The sequence below is a fragment of the Somniosus microcephalus genome, chromosome 14, assembly GCF_052327205.1.
Source record: "Somniosus microcephalus isolate GS21.2 chromosome 14, FLI_Smic_1.0, whole genome shotgun sequence".
NCBI classification, from domain to species: Eukaryota; Metazoa; Chordata; class Chondrichthyes; order Squaliformes; family Somniosidae; genus Somniosus; species Somniosus microcephalus.
Window position 1 is genome coordinate 81,469,867 of NC_141000.1, and position 19,060 is coordinate 81,488,926.

Here is a 19,060-nt window from a genome sequence, read left to right on the forward strand (position 1 = left end):
TCAAGTCCCTGGAGTGGAACTTGAACCCACAACCTTCTGACTCAGAGGCAAGTGTGCTACTCACTTTTTTTTAATAAATATACTTTATTGAACATTAAGAACATTTACAACATCTTGATCATTTCACTGTATGATACAAATCAATTCCGCCGCTCTGCACAGCCATTCCGCCACCACGCTTTAACATCAAAACCTGAAGTTTAATTTGTCTCCTGTAACATATATTAATCGATTGTACTTTAAAAATTGGTTGTAAAATACTATCCTTAAATCCCTTTCTGAATAAAACATCCACAGAGCCTTATAATGATCTTTTAGCTTATATTTAAAATACTCTTTTAGATTGATTCTCCTCCCCTTAAAAAACAGAGCATTCCTTCTTTGCACAATCACGAATCTAGCCAAACTGAACATTAAATTAATTGCCGCTCCGCTAGACTCGGGCAGACTCTCCTGCAATCCCCATCTCAAAATTGAGGCACACGGGATTCCCATTCTCGCTCTTCGGTCCCCACCCAGCAAAAAAGCTTCACAGAACTGTCGAACATAGTACTTAAAGTCATTTAACTGCGGACATAACACCAGTAAATGGGACAGAGTCTCATCCCGTGTCCCACACACTGGGCAAGTTGCCGCCTCCACTCGCCCAATCTTGCACAAGACCGTCATGGTAAAAATCCGGTTATGAGCCAATTTGAAATCCAGTTCAATCCACTCTGGACATTTAAAATTCGCCCACACTCCCTTCCAAATCCTGTTGAAGTCCAGCTGTGGGTATATACTCTGCCAAAACTCCTGACCAGCAGGTGTCTTGAATCTCCATTCTCTAAATACCTCATAGAAATCTCGAGTATTACAGTTGTCCAATTGGACCAACTCTCCCCCTTTCTCCAGTACAAAGCTTGGAAAAGCAGGACACATTTTACTTCCTTTTGAGATTTCCGCATTTATTTCTTCCATCCAATCCTGTGGCATTGCCCTCACAATCTTCTCATACATAATTCCTATTGCTTTTTCCTCTACCTCCGGATCCTCCTCCCACACCATGTCCCTTACTATCGCTTCCGGCAACCAACCTGGAATCACCTCGTATAATACACCTTTCACAGATATAATCCCAGCTTTTATAAAAGCTTGATTAAATAAAACCTTTCCTTTGATGTTGACCCACCTGTTCAAAAATAAGGGCTGTTCTAAAAATTTCTCAGCCCTCTTGGGCATAAACTGCACATTTTTTAAAACATAAACATAGAAACATAGAAGATAGGAGCAGGAGTAGGCCATTCGGCCCTTCGAGCCTGCTCCGCCATTCAATGTGATCATGGCTGATCATCCAAATTCAGTACCCTGTCCCTGCCTTTTCCCCATATCCCTTGATCCCTTTAGCCTCAAGAAATATATCCAACTCTTTCTTGAATATATTTAATGAACTGGCCTCCACCGCCCTCTGTGGCAGAGAATTCCACAGGTTCACCACTCTCTGGGTGAAGAAATTCCTCCTCATTTCAGTCCTAAATGGCTTACCCCTTATCCTTAGACTATGACCCCTGGTTCTGGACTCCCCGGCCATCAGAAACATCCTTCCTGCATCTAGTCTGTCCAGACCTGACAGAATTTTATAGGCTTCAATGAGATCCCCTCTCAATCTTCTAAACTCCAGTGAGTATAAGCCCGATCGACACAATCTCTCCTCATACGTCATTCCTGCCATCCCAGGTATCAGCCTGGTGAATCTTCGCTGCACTCCCTCCATGGCAAGAACGTCTTTCCTCAGGTAAGGTGACCAAAACTGCACACAATACTCAAGGTGCGGTCTCACCAAGGCCCTGTACAACTGTAGCAAGACATCCTTGTTCCTGTACTCGAACCCTCTTGCTACGAAGGCCAACATACCTTCTTAACCGCCTGCTGCACCTGCATGCTTACCTTCAGCGACTGGTGCACAAGGACACCCAGGTCTCTTTGCACTTCCCCTCCTCCCAATCTATTGCCATTCAAATAATAATCTGCCTTTCTGTTTTTGCCACCAAAGTGGATAACCTCACATTTATCCACATTATAGTGCATTTGCCATGTTTCTGCCCAATCACCAAACCTGTCCAAATCATACTGGAGTTTCCCGACATCCTCCTCGCAGCTTACCCTCCCACCCAGCTTTGTGTCATCTGCAAATTTGGAGGTATTACATCCAATTCCCTCGTCCAGATCATTAATATATATTGTGAACAGCTGGGGTCCTAGGACCGATCCTTGCGGTACCCCACTAGTCACTGCCTGCCACTCGGAAAACGACCCGTTTATTCCAACTCTTTGCTTTCTGTCCGCCAACCAGTTCTCTATCCAAGTCAATACCTTGCCCCCAATCCCATGTGCCTTAATTTTGCACGCTAATCTCTTATGTGGGACCTTATCGAAAGCCTTCTGAAAGTCCAAATACACCACATCCACTGGTTCTCCCTTATCTATTTTACCAGTTACATCCTCAAAAAATTCCAGTAGATTAGTCAAGCATGATTTACCTTTTGTAAATCCATGTTGACTTTGTCCGATCCTGTCACTGCTTTCCAAGTGCTCTGCTATTACATCTTTTGTAATAGACTCTAGCATTTTCCCCACTGCCGATGTCAGGCTTACCAGTCTATAATTCCCCGCTTTTTCTCTACCACCTTTCTTGCATAGTGGGGTAACATTAGCTACCCTCCAATCCATGGGTACCATTCCAGAGTCTATCGAGTTCTGGAAGATGACCAGTAATGCATCTACTATCTCTAGGGCCACTTCCTTAAGTACCCTGGGATGTAGACCATCAGGCCCTGGGGATTTATCGGCCTTCAGTCCCATCAATTTTCCTTACACCATTTTCCTACAAATACTGATTTCTTTCATTTCCTCTCTTTCATCAGACCCTATGTTCCCCGGCATCTCTGGGAGGTTATTTGTGTCCTCCTTTGTGAAGACAGAGCCAAAGTATGTATTTAGTTGGTCTGCCATTTCCTTGTTTCCCATTATAAATTCCCCTGGTTCTGACTTCACCAATCTTTTTCTCTTCACATAGCTATAAAAGCTTTTACAGTCAGTTTTTATGTTCCCTGCAAGCTTACTCTCATATTCTATTTTCCCTTTCTTAATTAATCCCTTTGTCCTCCTTTGTTGACTCCTAAACTGCTCCCAATCCTCAGGATTATTGCTTTTTCTAGCCAATTTATATGTCCTCTCCTTGGATCTTATGCTATCCCTAATTTCCCTCATTAGCCACGGTTGAGTCACCTTTTTTGTTTTATTTTTATGCCAAACTGGGATGAACAAATTCTGTAGCTCATCCATTCGGTCTTTGAATGTTTGCCATTGCCTATCCACCGTCAACCCTTTGAGCGCCATTCCCCAATCAATCCTACCCAACTCGCTCCTCAGACCATCGTATTTTCCTTTATTTAAATTGAGGACGCTTGTCTCTGAGTCAACTACTTCATTCTCCATCTTAATGAAGAATTCGATCATATTATGATCGCTCCGACCCAAGGGGCCTCGTACAACAAGATTGCTAATTAATCCTTTCTCATTACATAATATCCAGTCTAAGATGGCCTGATCTCTGGTTGGTTCCTCGACATATTGGTCCAGGAAACCATCCCGTAAACACTCCAGGAATTCCTCCTCCACAGTATTGTTACTAATTTGGTTGGCCCAATCTATATGTAGATTAAAGTCACCCATGATGACTGCTGTGCCCTTATTGCACGCTTCTTTAATTTCCCTTTTAATGCCATCCCCAACCTCCACCTTACTGTTTGGAGGTCTATATACCACTCCCACCAATGTTTTTTTCCCCTTAGTATTTCTCAATTCTACCCATACAGATTCCACATCATCAGAGCTAATAACCTTCATTACAATTGTATTAATCCCTTCTTTAACCAGTAATGCTACCCCACCTCCCTTTCCTTTTTGCCTATCTTTCCTGAATATCGAATACCCCTGGATGTTGAGTTCCCAGTCTTGGCCGTCCTTGAGCCACGTTTCCGTAATCCCAACCAAATCGTATTCGTTTACCTCTATTTGCGCAGCCAATTCATCCACCTTATTACAAATGCTCCTCACATTAAGACACAAAGGCCTAGAAATTCATTAAGGCGCTGCCAGCTTTGCGCCCAGTTAACGCCTAAAGAGTGATTTAGCGCCAGAAATGAGTTTGCACAGATATTCAGCGCAGCGGTATTGGCGGCGGTAGCCGTTAGCGCTGCGCCGGCACCAATGACGTCATCGGTGTGCGCAGTGCCCCGGTTCCGCCCCGAAACCGGCCCGATCCCCATATTTAGTTGCGGCCGCCTCCTCCGAAGCGGCTGCAAACAGCGACCAGAAAACGGGCCCGTCCTGCTGCCTTAGTGGGGCGCTTTAAAGCGGAAGGTGCGGCCGGCCGCTTTTCGGCGGCCGCCTGCCCGCACCTCCTTCCCCGGCCTCCTCCACACCCCCCCCCCGCGGCATTGCCGGCTGCTTTCCGCGAGCCCGGCACTTCTCCGTGGTGCCGGGCTCATTTGCCGGCACTATCCAGCGGCGATCTCCCCGTTGCAGGCAGCTCCCCCTTAAGAGAAGGAGGAGGCCTGCAGTACCGCAGCCTGCCGCTCCGCAGCGGCTGGCGCAGCGCCGCCAAGAGCGCTGATATTCAGTGTCAGCGCCCCAAGCGGAGGCGGGCACACCCTGGTATAGCGCCCGGTTCCGAATTGGGGCGCTAACAATGAATATCTGACGATTGCTATAGGCGTCCCGCGCAGCGCTAACTTTTGGGCGCTAGCCAGCTGGCGGGGCCATAGTGAATTTCTAGGCCAAAGCCTTCAGGCTTGTTTTTTTAACGCTCTTAGGCCTATTAGAATTATTATTTACTGTGGCCACGTTTGATTTAAACCATTGATTTCTCTGACTGCCACTTTTGTTTTTCTCCTTCCTATCTTTTGCTTTTATCCCTGTTTTGCTTTCCTCTGTCTCCCTGCTCAGGTTCCCAACCCCCTGCCATTTTAGTTTAAACCCCCCCGAACAGTGCTAGCAAACCTCCCCGCAAGGATATTTGTCCCGCTCTGGTTCAGGTGCAACCCATCCGACTTGTACAAGTCCCACCTTCCCCAGAAGCAGGCCCAGTGATCCAGGAAACTAAAGCCAAGTCTCTACAACTCCCTTATAAAACCTAGGGAGAAGTTTAATTGATTTCAAAAACATATTATTGTATTCCATATACAATATCCCCTGCCCTCCTATCCCACTTCGTTTTAAAAAATGCTCAAAACAACTCTTCCAAAAACTTGTATTTGACTTCTGAAGAAATCTCTTCACCCATTTGATTCTAAAGGATTTTTTCTTCAAATCAATATCTAGGAAATTGAGTCCTCCCTGATTTCTCTGTCCAATGATGATATTGTAAGCCACCAATGCTGGTTTCCCTTCCCATAAAAACCTCACACAAGCCTTTCGGATGGACTTTTCCGCCCACTCAGGAATATCCTCCACCGTCAATAAGTACCATAGCTTAGATAGCAGGAGGGCAGACACCACTGTCGCTCTTCCTTGCACTTTCAACCACCTTCTTTCCCATCTTCCCAAAATCTTTTTAATTTTCATAACCTTCAGTTCCCAATTTAATCGATCCACTTCATCTCTGTCTTTCTTGCACCCCATATGCACCCCCAGAACTTCCAAAACCTCCACCACCTTAAAGGGACATTCCCCCAACCATTCCCCCCTACCCCTCCCTGTAACCAGGCATTGGGACTTACTATAATTCACTCTGGCTCCTGAAGCTCTACAATATTCCTCACTGACTCCCCATTTCTCAATGTTAAGGTTGTGTCATCTGCATATTGGTGTATCACTGACACCAGCCCAGAACTGGGGACCACAATCCCAACTACACGTTGTTTCTTTCGTATCATGTAACCTAATGGTTCTGCTACCAATGTGTACAGCAGTGGGGACAGGGGGCAACCCTGTCTCACTGATCTCTATATCGGAAAATACTTGGCTAAAAAACCATTACATTTAACACAGCTAAATATGTTTGAATAAAAAATCCTTATCCACTGAATGAAATTTTCCTTGAAACCAAATGCTTCCAAAACCTTCAATAAAAACTCATGAGAGACCCTATCAAAGGCTTTCTCTTGATCTATCTTTAATACATAAGCCTCCCTCCCACTCTCTTCCATGAGCTCTATCGCATCTCGGATTGAGACCAGAGAGTCTGCGATGTCCCGGCCTATGACTCCATAGGACTGAAAGGGCCAAACTATCTGCGGTAACACCTCCTTCAAACGATTTGCCATAACCCTCGCCAAGATCTTATAATCCACATTTAATAATGTGATGGGCCTCCAATTCTTCAGATCCTGTCTATCCCCTTTATTTTTATAAGCTAAGCTTATGATCCCTCTCCTCATAGATGGGGCCAGGCTTCCCTCAATTTTAATTTCCTTAAAAACTTCTAAGAGCAATGGACTTAAAATCTCGCAAAATTCTTTATAAAATTCTGCACTTAGTCCATCGGACCCTGGGCTTTTCCCCCCCTTCATTCCACTTATTGCTACTTTTATTTCCACTAATCCTACTTCTTTGTCACACATGCTTCTCTCATCCTCCTTTAAACCATCTTCAATAAAAGCAGTAACCTTCTCCATCGCCAAATTGGAAATGTCTTCTTTAGTATATAACTCTTGATAAAAGCTACAACCGCCTCTAAAATCTCCCCACTTTCATGAATGATCTTCTCCCCTACCTTCAACTCTTCAATTAACGATAATCTCTGTCGCAGCTTTTCTTGCTCTAGAAAATATCTAGTGCATCTTTCGCCCTCCAATGCATCTCTAGCCTTTGCAGGGAGAATGGCCCCCTTGCATTTTTCAGCTTGCAATAATTCCCACTCTTCCTTTAGCACCCGGAACTTAGTCTCCGCTCCCTTATTCCCTCCGTCAACTGCTTTACAGACATCTGTAAACCTTTTATTTATATTCTCTTCTCGACGCTGGTTAGCTGCCGCCCTCTTTTTCCCATAACGTACCAAAAAAACTTTTACCTCATATTTGAAATTATCCCACCAAACTCTTCTTTCTTTCAAGAACAAAGGTTCCTTCCGAGCATTCTTTATTATATTTATAATCCCTTCTTTATAAGCAATTTCTTTCAGGTATTGATTGTTTAAAATCCACACCCCTGAACCGATCTTAACTCTGCTGTTCCTAATTCTAAGAACCAAAGCCGAGTGATCACTAAAAAATACTTTTTTATAATAAATCTCCATCACCTCAGAACTTAACCCTTCCCGCATTAACACAAAATCTATTCGGCTCTGTTTTAAAACATCACCCACCCAACCTGATCTGGAGAAGTCCCTTTTTATGGGGTTCCGGTCCCTCCATAAGTCTCTCAAATTTAAATTTGCCATCATTTTTACAATCATCCCTCTGGAGTTATCATCCTTAAAGGTCATCTGGGCTGAAATGTCCATCCGAGATAAAAATACATTAAAATCCCCCACTATACAAGGATTTTCCACCTCTGCCGCTTCAGTGAATAACCCCTGAAAAAACTTGTGACGCTTGCAATGGTCGTTCGGTGCATAGATATTAAAAAGATCGCAATTAAATCCCTCCAATTTTACCCTTAGCCATAAAAATCTCCCCTCAGCGTCCTTGTCCATCAAGGCAACGTTCTCTTTTATGGACGGACTCACCAAAACAGCCACCCCTCTACGGTTATTGTTTGCACAACTCGCAAACACCTCTCCCTTCCAAACTTTCTGAACTCTTTCTAGGATATCCTCATCCCAAAAGGTTTCTTGCAGACACAACAAGTCTGTACCTTTAAAACCCTGCAACAACTGCTGCAATTCCTTCTCACCCCTCAGTCCGTTCACATTAATCGAGACCAATGTAATCATGGCTCCAAAGAAGGGAAGTATGCCCGATAATCTCCCCATCATTTAATCTCTGGCCCTTCCCTCCTCACATGCTCCTTCCCAACATCTCGGGCAGCTGTTGCTTTTTCCTGCAGCCTCCGACTCTTTTTCCCCTCCTGTTTAAACTTTCCCTGCTGTTTCAGCCTCTTCCTTGCATTAAGTTTGGGCCCAGGAACTGCCCTTCCTCCCTCCTTCTGCCCCTCACTAACCTTTCCCTTTTCACATGATGTCACCCCACCCCCGACTTCCATGTCTCTGTCCCCCTCTAATTCCTCACACTCAAGCTCTTCTGCAACCCCCTGTGCCTGCTCCCCGTCCGATACATAATCCTGCTCCCCGTCAGATACTTCATCTCCCACAGAGAGTCTTCCTGCTATCGCAGTTTCTCCCACTGTGCCGCTCCCTTTGACCACATCTCCACCTCTGACCCTTGCACCCTGTTCCCTCTCTCCATGGGGCAATGGCGCACCTAAATTGTTCCCTTCTGACGTCTCTATCTCGCCGATCCCATCCTGCTGTCCCTTTAAGGCTCCTGCCTCTTGCTCCCTCTCCCCGTCCTGCCCCCTCCCGCTCACCAAGATATCCGACTCCCTGCCTCTCCCCGGAGCACCCACATCCACCACACACCCCGCTCCCGCCTCCTCTCCCCCCGCAGCCACCAGACTCCCCAGGGGAGCCAAACCGCACTAAGGCTTGAGTCTGCACTCGACCCTCGCTGCCCATGCTGTCTTTGTTCCCCTCCACAGCACTCGGTGTGTTTTCCGCCATCTCCATCCTGTCCTCTGCTCCGCCATCCTCTGCCTCTTCCTGTGCTCCTTTCTCCTTCATTTTACCGGCTGTGTCCTCCGACTGCACCGCTCCTCCGGCCGTTCCACTCTCATCTCCTTCTCCTTCTCCCATCTCCTCATCACTCATATCGCTCCCTTCAGCCACACACTCACAGCGGGTGGGGCCTTTGTGACACACCCCACAGCTCTCCGCCTTGCAGCTCTGAGTGATATGTCCCAACTCACCGCAATTGTAACAATACAAATCTGGACAGTTTCTTACGAGATGGTCATGTCCCAGACAATAGTAGCACACCTTTACTTGGTTATTGTGCAGCACACGAAAGTACTGCACTCCTTCCAGTGTCTCAAACTTCATACTGTACGGCAAAGACCTCACCCCCTCTGGGAACCGCACCTTTACATACCGGGTTCCGTCTGCTACCCGCGTTCCCGGATAGTACCTCCTCTTTATTTCAGAACAGATTTTAATGTCCCACGACTCCAACTTTTTGCTCAGCACTTCGTCCTCAATGTACACTGGCAAGTTCAAAAATGAAACCACCACCTCCTCTGAATATAGCAGAGTCACCTCCAAGAATTTCTCACCAACTTTCAGACTGAGTAGCAGTTTTTCCACCTCCTCACGGCCACTGACCGTCACCTCAAATCCCACATTTGGCTTTGGTCGACAGGCAAAGCAGCTTCCCTCGCCACAGTCCTCATGAACCACCTGGATTATATCCCAGGCTCGAATCTTCTTATCTTCACACTGCACCACCACCGTATTTTCTTTACCAAACCTCCTGAGGTCCCGGCCCAAATCTTTGGGCCTTTTTTTCCCCCTTCCCAGCACAGTTTCTTCCCTAATTAAATTCCTCTCGGGAATATTGTCCTCTGAGGGGCCCTGCACTCCGGACCCCTCAGCAGCCATCTGGCTGTTTTTTGTGGGCCAAAAAGGCCCTAAAACCTGAAAACAACACCCCAAAACCCACCACCAACTTTTTACAAAACTCCCTCCAACACCCAGCTGCAATTAGGCAACCAGTCACACCTGGCTCACTCCTAGCCCCTCCCACCTAGAGAGTGCTACCCACTGAGCCACAGCTGACATGAAATTAGGACAAGGATACAAGTTCAAAGTGGTAAAAGACAAATTTATAACAGCATTAGGAAGTTGCTTTTTTATGCAGAATGACTAAAGATTGCATTAGAGTTTTAAAAGCCTGCTCAATTTTCTTTTCCATTAAAGTCAATGGAAAAGGAAATTGGAGAGAGTGTAAAATGGGCTGCCGATGCATTTGCACCCATTTTGTACTACTGCCTAAGATCAATTTCGCCCCCTATGTCTCTATGGATTGAAAAGCTAAGATGGTTTAAATGCCATTCCTCATCTATATTTAACTTGTGATTTTGTAAATGATTACTCAGCATTACTCTATGTTGATATTGTGGTACAATACTGTCAATTTTAATGAGTTAAAAAGCTCTCAAAATCCTATCGGTGAACCCTTCCATCATGTGATAATGCAGGAAGATGACTTTACTTTGTTCTTAAGCTATGCAAAGGGTTACTTCTGGCAAGGCTTTTATGTTATTTTGTCAACCCTGAAAAATCAGGAGGTGTCTAGTTCAAATGAACACTTTGAAGACTCCCTTACAGCATTACTGATAGTCTTTAAGACTTGCTATTTCCTGCGCAGCTCCATGAATCTGAGAGTAGCTGCAACTGAAAAAATATACCTGTAGCAAATACTGTACAAGAAACTCTTGCAATTATTTTAGAAAATTTAAATAAACTATTTCTCCATCCTGCTGTGTCTGAATTTCACCCAATTACAAATGTTTTGAAAGTATGGCACACAGCTAGGCAGAAAGTTTGCATTAACCATTTCAAAAGAGAATTCTGTTAACTAAATTATAAAGATTATTACTAAGGCTAAAGCTGTGAAGAACACTGCATGTGACGACATGTGCACTGTTGTAAATGATTTATGAAACGTGAAAGGGGGCTCAGAAGAGAGGCAGATTAATCTTCCAAGCCTTTATCTCCTAAAGAAATAGCAAAGGAGTTACTGCTGAAAAAGTAATAAGAAATAAAATGAATAATGAGTGAGCTTCCATCTCTGGCACAGGTGTCCAAAAAACTTCTTATTCCATATTGTGAGTGTAAAATATATATTTTTTAAGCTGCAATGTTTTCAGATACATTCAGGTGCTTATCTTAGTCAACTTCAGCATTGTGACCAGTTTTACTTGAAATAAATGAGACCTACAATCTGCGTTGATGGGTCTGAAACCAAACCAAATATCCTGAACCTGCAGCACAGCAAAAGCTTGACTACTACCTGGGAATCCCTGGCCCAAGACCGCACAAAGTGGAGGAGAAGCATCCGGGAAGGCGCCGAAAACCTCGAGTCTCTTCGCCGGGAGCAAGCGCAAGCCAAGCGCAGGCAGCACAAGGAGCGCACGTCAACCCAAGCACCCCACCCACCCGCCCCTTCAACCACCTTCTGCCCTCCCTGTGACAGAGACTGTAGGTCCCGCATTGGACGCATCAGTCACCTGTGAACTCATTTTTAACGTGGAAGCAAGTCATCCTCGGTTCCGAGGGACTGCCTAAGAAGAGAAGAAGACTATGTAGCCAAGTAACTTAAAAAATGCAAAACAAGTACACAAGATCAGAAGATAGATACAGATGAGGAAGGTTTCTCAGCTCATGTTAAGTTATCCACCCAGGGAGATCCTAACATCCCTCCATTTCAGCATTAAATTGTTTCTTAAAAGTTTCCAGAGACTTTGCCTTCACGGTTCTCTCTGGAAGTCTATTTCACACCTCGATCGTGTGTGTACAAAGAATGAAGAATTTCCTAAAACCAGTCCTAAAGTTATCTTTTACCAGTGTCAATCTATGTCCCCTTGTCTTTCTCTCACTATTTAATTTCAAATAATATTCCGGGTTTACCTTTTCCATTCCCTTAACTTACCTTGTAAACCTACATAAGATCATTTCTCAGGCAGCTCCTTTCCAGACTGAACAGCCTCTTCGGTTCATTCTCAGAACACAGACCTACACTAGGAATCAGCCTCGTGGCTCTTTACTGCACTGCCTCCAGCATTTGAATGTCTCCCTCTCTTGTCTCTGTGACTAGAACTGGACACAGTACTCAAGGTGTGATCTCACCATAGCACTGCACCATTTGATCATGACTTCCTCTGGCTTGTATTCAGCTGTTCTGGATATGTAGTTCAAGGTTCTATTGGGTTTGTTGATTGGTGTCCTGCATTGGTTGGACATGTTGAAGCAACCCAGGCATGATTCCTTTAATGAGTATTTGTTGTTTTCTACCCTTCAGACAACTTCCTAGCCCTGTATCCTTGCCTTGCATTGGGGATGGAAAACCTGAATGCTGACAATTGAAAAGTACAGAAGGTCATAAGATTATTGTATGCCATTTTCGTTCGAGAGGGAATGAGGTGGTTTCAGTTCCTGCCCTGTGCAGAAAGGATAGGTGACAGAGTCCAAAACTTGCTGACTTAATCTCATCTTGGACAAATCATCATCTTATACAGAAAAACAGAATATGTTTGGAGACGCATGAGGTCGATCAGCATTTGTGCAAAAAACAGCTACTGTTCTTTCCGTTGACTGACTGCCCTGCTGTGTGTTTTCAGCATTTTCTATTTTTGTTCAGATTTCCAGCATTTGCAGTTTTTTTTAATGTTAATTTAACACAGGATTTAAACACATTGGCCTGGAATTTGTAGTTGGCGGCAAAGCGACGGCAATTGCCACTGACCTCGAAGAAAGCTGCCCACAAAGGTCTCGTGATCTCTGTGGCGAAAACTTTAGCTTTCTCAATGTTAAATTGTAGTGCTGTCAAAAGGGGATCCTTAGCATTGAGCAGCAGTGATGTCATCAAGCTGTCTAAGCAACCAATTACATTGAAGATTTCTCACCGACAGCCAACCAGGAAATAAAAAACACCGATTATATGCACTTTTAATTTTTTTTTACAGAGAGCGAAATAAAGATTGGGACATACACATGTGTTAAGGTAGAAGCTGAAATATCATGAACAAACTTTTAAGAAAAAATATTTTTTATTATTTTAAAAATCTAGTAATTTTTATCATAATGGAGAAATTTGACATTCTGCAAATATAAAATTAGTTTTTCAGGGCCAGAATGATTGCTCAGCAGTCAATACACCTTTAAAACCCCAGTTATGCATATTCCAACAAGTCATAACTTTTTCTGGGGTGTTTAACAGTGTAATTAGATCAGAAAAGCTTAAGTGTTTTTTCAGTTCAATTGATTTCACTGATTTCTGGTTATGGGGGGTTCCACAGCGCAGCCAGTGGCAGACTAGGGAATGACCGACTGCAACTTCAGGATTTCCCTGTTTATCTGTGCAGGCACTAAATCCTGAAGTTACAGTCAATTTCAGAGGGGTAATGACGGTGAATGCTGACAATTTCACTGTCATTACCACCGCAAAATCCGGGCCATTAACACGAACCAGATTTCCATTCACTGACAGCCACATGTGTTGATGAGACAGTGAATATTTTGTTGAAAACCAGTTGAGAAAAGAAAATATTCTGAAAAAATGAAAGACACCAATAACTTATTGTTTAACAATTTTATTTTTACTTACTCTTTAAAATGTGATGATTTTGTTTTAAAAACACAATCATCAAATATACTCTACTGCCACAAAATAAAGTCCTTGGGCTACGTCTTTAAAAATGCTCAAGGTACAATGGCCAGTACTCATAGGTGGCCCATTTGTTTTTTTTGCAGAAAACTGGTCAGTCTTGATAGTTAATAGGCATCCATCTGAGGGAAAAGATGGCAAGTTGCAAATGTCTGTATGAACAGATGTTTGAGAGTAGTTTCTATGTTAGCAAAAGAACAATAATTATGTCTGTAATTTAAATTGCTAGATAGTACAGATATGACATGCAAAGACTAAACAATGTTTAAAATTTTCATATCCCCATTAATTGAATGATAGAGGCTATATTAAGGTTTGAACCATTTTCATGAATTTGCAGTATATGGTTATCTGTGAACCAATGTGATCATTAGCCCTAGAGTTCACGTGGCATCAATGCCTTTTCAAACACAAGTGTTGGAGACTATTTGGCCTGAAAAAAAGCTAAGTAGAGCTTGTTGAAAGGAAACAATGAATAGATAACACAGTAAGGAGAAATTCACAGTAGTCATTGGTTAAGATTCAAGCCACTAAGTGTCATGTGGTGCCACAAGTGGAGATTCTCGAGATGGCGATTCCATTTCGTCCTCCGGTGTATGAACTGTCAGGGTACATGCCCGAATACCGCCAAGCGATTCGGGCACATCAAAGACTTTCTGCCACTCATTCTTTTCCGGGTCATACTTCTGGACAATTTCTACCATACAACGATTGTTCCATGAATAGCCCCCAATGACGTAAATGTTGTTGTTAAAAACGGCCACACCAACGTCGCTCTGTCCACGTAGCATTGGAGCAATGTCAGTCCACTGATCTGTAATGGGGCAATAGTACTCACAACACAGTACATCGTCATAATCATTTGTCCCTCGGAAATGGTTCCCTCCAATAACATAAAGGCGATCTCCAATCGAGCACATACAATGTAGCCCACGGACTGTAGACATGTCTGTTTTCTGGGACCAGCTGTTACTTTCTGGATCATAGCATTGCAGTTCCTTCTGAAATGTATCATGGGTAATTCCACCTGTAAGTAAAAGCAGAGGTCATAAGCGGTTATAATTGGGAAGACAAAGTGTTAGCGTGACGACATTGGGTATTATGTTTGCAGATCCATCAATTTTGTTGTTCTTCTTAAAAATTTGATTATTCCAGTTGACTAACTCATGCTTTAGTCTTAGATCATTTGTTTGCTGGTTGAACTATTAAATTACCATTGTCCTCATATAACAATAGGAATAGTTAACATAGGGTTTATCTTCCTGCAATTTCAGATACATCTATCATGGACATAAGAACTATCCACAATACTTTACAAATAGAGGTGTAAAAAATGGAAAACGGAAAATACACAATCTATTCACTGAAAAACATCCAATACCCTTTTGAGAATCGTACTAATAAAATCAATTGAAAATTCCTTATTGTCTATCTAGTTTACACAACAGCTAAAATGCAGATACAACCTAGCATTAAAAGTGTTAAAATATTGCTTCTATTATGTGTAAACAGTGATATACACTTAATCACTTTGATGTTATGGCATTAGAGAACAATTATATCCTCGTACGTAAAATAATTTTACTGCAATTAAGTTGTTATGCTGTCAAACATCACACAGTCCTCTTAGTTTTTATCTACCTGATATGTACATGTATCCCCCATGAACAGTCCCTGCATGTCCATAGTGAGGCTCATTCATTCGAGTGGCATAAGTCCATTCATTGGTTGCTGGATTGTAACGTTCAACTGTGGCTGTTAAAATACCAGAATAATAGAGGATTAGTCATTTCCATTACTATTAAGATAATTCTCCAGCTCGTTTTCTTGAAGGAGTTAATCAACATACCAATAGCTTCTTTAATCTGTTCCTCATATCAATAACTCTGGGGAAAGAAATCTTCTGATCCCTAGGCCAAGAAATTCATTATAGCCACTTTTGGGGCGGTAAAGTCGGGCAGCCGCTAAAGTTTGCGCCCGGCGCAAATTCGAGGCCACTTCGCCGATATTCATTAGCTTCGCCCTAAGAGTTTGCTCGAGCGCTAAAACTGGCGATGCACGGCTCTCTTTAGGCACTAAGCCGGCGGCCCGGGCGCTAACACCGGAAGGTGGGTGCAGGGCAGGTGCGGCGAGCTGCTGATTGACGGCAGACACTCTGGCTCCGGTGAGCTCTTAAAGGGGGAGGGTGGATTTGTTTTTTTGAAAGGCCGAGACTGCTGTATTTGTGTTGTTGGGGAGGGCTTCTCTGCATCAGTTTGTTATGTGGTACCGGTACTACTACTACTACTACTCCTCCTCCTCCTCCTCCACCTCCACCTCCACCTCCATCTCCATCTCCATCTCCATCATCACCATCTTTGTCTCTCACAAAGTGTTGCAAAATGGCTGCCTTTTCTACTGCAGGAGTGCCCTTTAATTTGCGCTCCCCGTGGCCTGCCTCGGCTGTGTACCGTTCCACTTCACAGTCGTTCGGGCCGCCAGGCGCACAATGGGGCGGCGCGAGTGAAGTTCCGGTTCCGGGCGCACAAAGGGCGTTGCACGACAAAATGACGTCATGATCTGCGCGCGCAGCTGAGCGCGCGCAAAGACTTTGCGCCGGCGCTAAATGTCTACTGAAGTTGGGGCGAGGCGCAGATCGCGCTGCGCCCGGGCGCTAAGCGCCTAGCGCTCGAGATCTGCTCCTCCTAAGGCGTTAACGGCTGGCGCAGCCAACTGAATTTCTAGGCCCTAGTTTTTGGAGGGTTGGTTGTTTTGAACCTGTGCCTGTTAGTTTTGTGTTCACAGGCAGGTTAAATAACTTGCATATATCTGCGTCATTCTTGCAACGTTTTATTAATTTAAAAACACTGATCATCCCTCCAACTTATTGGGGGGAAAATTTGGTGGTGCCCCCTTTGGGGTGCTAACGTCGCTGGGGCGCTAATTTTAGCATCGTGAATTCAGTGGTAGCGCCCCAAGCAGGAGGCTACTGGAAGCGCTCCCCCTCCGTCTTGGGGCGCTACCAGTGAATTTTGCGGCGCTACGTACAACAGCGCCACGTGCGTCGGCACATAGCGCCGCGTCATTGCAGGCCTCCCTCCCCTGATTAAAGGGGAGGGGCCTAGCATTGCGTGCACCAGGGCCGTACTTGACCACCGGGGAGCGGGGTGCCGTGAAAACAGCCCGGCACTTAAGAGGAGTGCCGGGCTTAGCGATCGCGGCCGGCACCCCGAAGAAAAAAGCGGAAGGGGGCAGGTGCCGGCAGTCGGCCAAAATAAATATGGCCGCCCAACACCTGCCTTTAAGTAGCGCCGCCGCGGCTTCCTTCTCATAACTTAGAGGCCTAAATCCAGAATCATCTCTGTAAATCGTCACATCCCTCTGCAGTTCACAAATGTCCTTTTGAAAACGGGTATTCAAAATTGTGGACAGTATTCCAAATGTGGCCTCATCAGTGATTTCTGCAAGATTAGAGTAATCTTTTACAACAAAAAGGAGCTGATAATATTCTGGCACAGCAGGGGGAACTGTTGCTCTTTTCATGTTGCATGTGTCTGTAGCATTGTGAGCTGCCTTTGTGTTATATTGTGAGGTCAGCTCGTTTACATAATATTGTGCCACTCCCGTTGGTATTTTAAAAGACAGGGTGGCAGAATTTCCGCTTTGGGTGCAATTGGTGAAATAGACATAGAAACATAGGAGATAGGAGCAGGAGTAGGCCATTCGGCCCCTCGAGCCTGTTCCGCCATTTAATGAGATCATGGCTGATCATCCAAATTCAATATCCTGTCCCTGCTTTCTCCCCATATCCCTTGATCCCTTTAGCCTTAAGAAATATATCTAACTCCTTCTTGAATATATTTAATGAATTGGCCTTAATGGCCTTCTGTGGTAGAGAATTCCACAGGTTCATCACTCTCTGGGTGAAGAAATTCCTCCTCATCTCAGTCTTAAATGGCTTACCCCTTATCCTTAGACTGTGACCTCTGGTTCTGGACTCCCCCGCCATCGGGAACATCCTTCCTGCATCTAGTCTGTCTAGTCCTGTTAGAATTTTATAAGTTTCAATGAGATCCCCTCTCATTCTTCTAAACTCTAGCGAATACAAGCCCAATCGACCCAATCTCTCTTCATATGTCATTCCTGCCATCCCAGGTATCAGTCTGGTGATTCTTCGCTGCACTCCCTCCATGACAAGAACATCCTTCCTCAGATAAGGCGACCAAAACTGCACACAATACTCAAGGTGTGGTTTCACCAAGGCCCTGTACAACTGCAGTAAGACATCCTTGCTCCTGTACGCGAATCCTCTCGCTATGAAGGCCAGCATACCATTTGCCTTCTTAACCGCCTGCTGCACCTACATGCTTACCTTCAGCGACTGGTGCACAAGGACACCCAGGTCTCATTGCACTTCCCCTTCTCCCAATCTATTGCTGTTCAGATAATAATCTGCCTTCCTGTTTTTGCCACCAAAGTGGATAACCTTGCATTTATCCACATTATACTGCATCTGCAAATTGCACCCAAAATAGTGTTTGTTTTGTAAAGTGTTTTTTCCCTCGGGTTTCCGCTCAAACTCATTTGCATATCACCGAATGGAAAATGCCATACACCAGCGCAATCGGACAGCGTTCTAAAACGTAAATTTTTTTGAAAAAAATTTGCTTTAAAAAATATCCCTTGACATATTTAAGTGTGGTAACTTGGTGCACTTTGATTAATGCAACTGAAAATGGATTTATCACAAAAAATAAGCATTTTTAATAAAAGTACCAATCCACCACCTGTGAGTAATCCGATTTTAAATGACTGGAAATGACTTAAAAAAGATATGCAGAACCATTTGCTAGTTATATCGGGGTACAGTGGTCAGTTTCTTAGAAAATTAACAAAAACTTATATTCAAAAGCTTTTAAATTGTGGCTATTAGTGTCCAAAAGAACCAACTCAATATTTAGAGCCTTCTCAATGGCCTGCAAACGAGCGTAATTCGCAGAAACTCCCAAAGGTGAGTAATTCATCTTGGGGGCATGGCCAGTTTTGTGGGCGGGGCCTGCTTCTAGCAAGATGTTTTTTAAACTTGTGCAAAAGATCGTGGCGACTTGAGTTGCGCTGAACGTAATTTGCGCTTAAAATTCCACGATCTTGTGCACGGGTTACACCAAGTTCGGGCGAATTGCACCGAAAAACCAGTGCAACTGAGCAGAAACTCCAGGCCAGGATATTGGATGAGTTTCCTGGGCCCATGTCTGTTAGGACACTGGGGTTAACTGGTGATTGCTGGTCAACAGTAAAGAATTTTTTTTTAACATCAGATTGAACACAAATGCTGGATCCACCTGCAATTAGCAGATTCTGCTTGAAAGTCCCATTGCACTTGTACCAGTACTTTGTAGAGGGGCAGTATTTTCTGTGTTTTTAGTCAACAGGATTTCTCAAAGTACATAAGATATTACTGGGATATATTGCTGAATAGAATGAATATAAATTCAAAACACTTTAGAAGGTGTCTGAATGAAGATGTGACTGCTGCATTGAAAAGAAACTGCTCTAATAAAATGAAGCCATTATGATTGTCTATTGAAAGAGAATGGAATTGCTTACTTTTCCCCACTGTGAGGTGTGGCAATGTTAGGATGAAGAAGAAAGGATAA

General features: G+C 44.1%; 1 protein-coding gene across 4 annotated transcripts in view; it reads right to left on the bottom strand.

Annotated features, from left to right (window-relative positions):
- Positions 1-13,334: 13,334 nt before the first annotated feature.
- The window catches only part of LOC147107615 (kelch-like protein 13), a 132,772-nt gene continuing 127,046 nt past the window's right edge, over positions 13,335-19,060 (bottom strand). For all 4 annotated transcript variants that reach the window (XM_086006796.1, XM_086006794.1, XM_086006795.1 and 1 more), the window contains 2 exons: positions 15,066-15,179; positions 13,335-14,451 (listed from right to left, as the gene is read on the bottom strand). In XM_086006796.1, the coding sequence (XP_085862922.1) occupies positions 13,955-14,451; positions 15,066-15,179 (611 nt within the window). In that variant the 3' untranslated portion in view covers positions 13,335-13,954. The remainder of the gene's footprint in view (positions 14,452-15,065; positions 15,180-19,060) is intronic.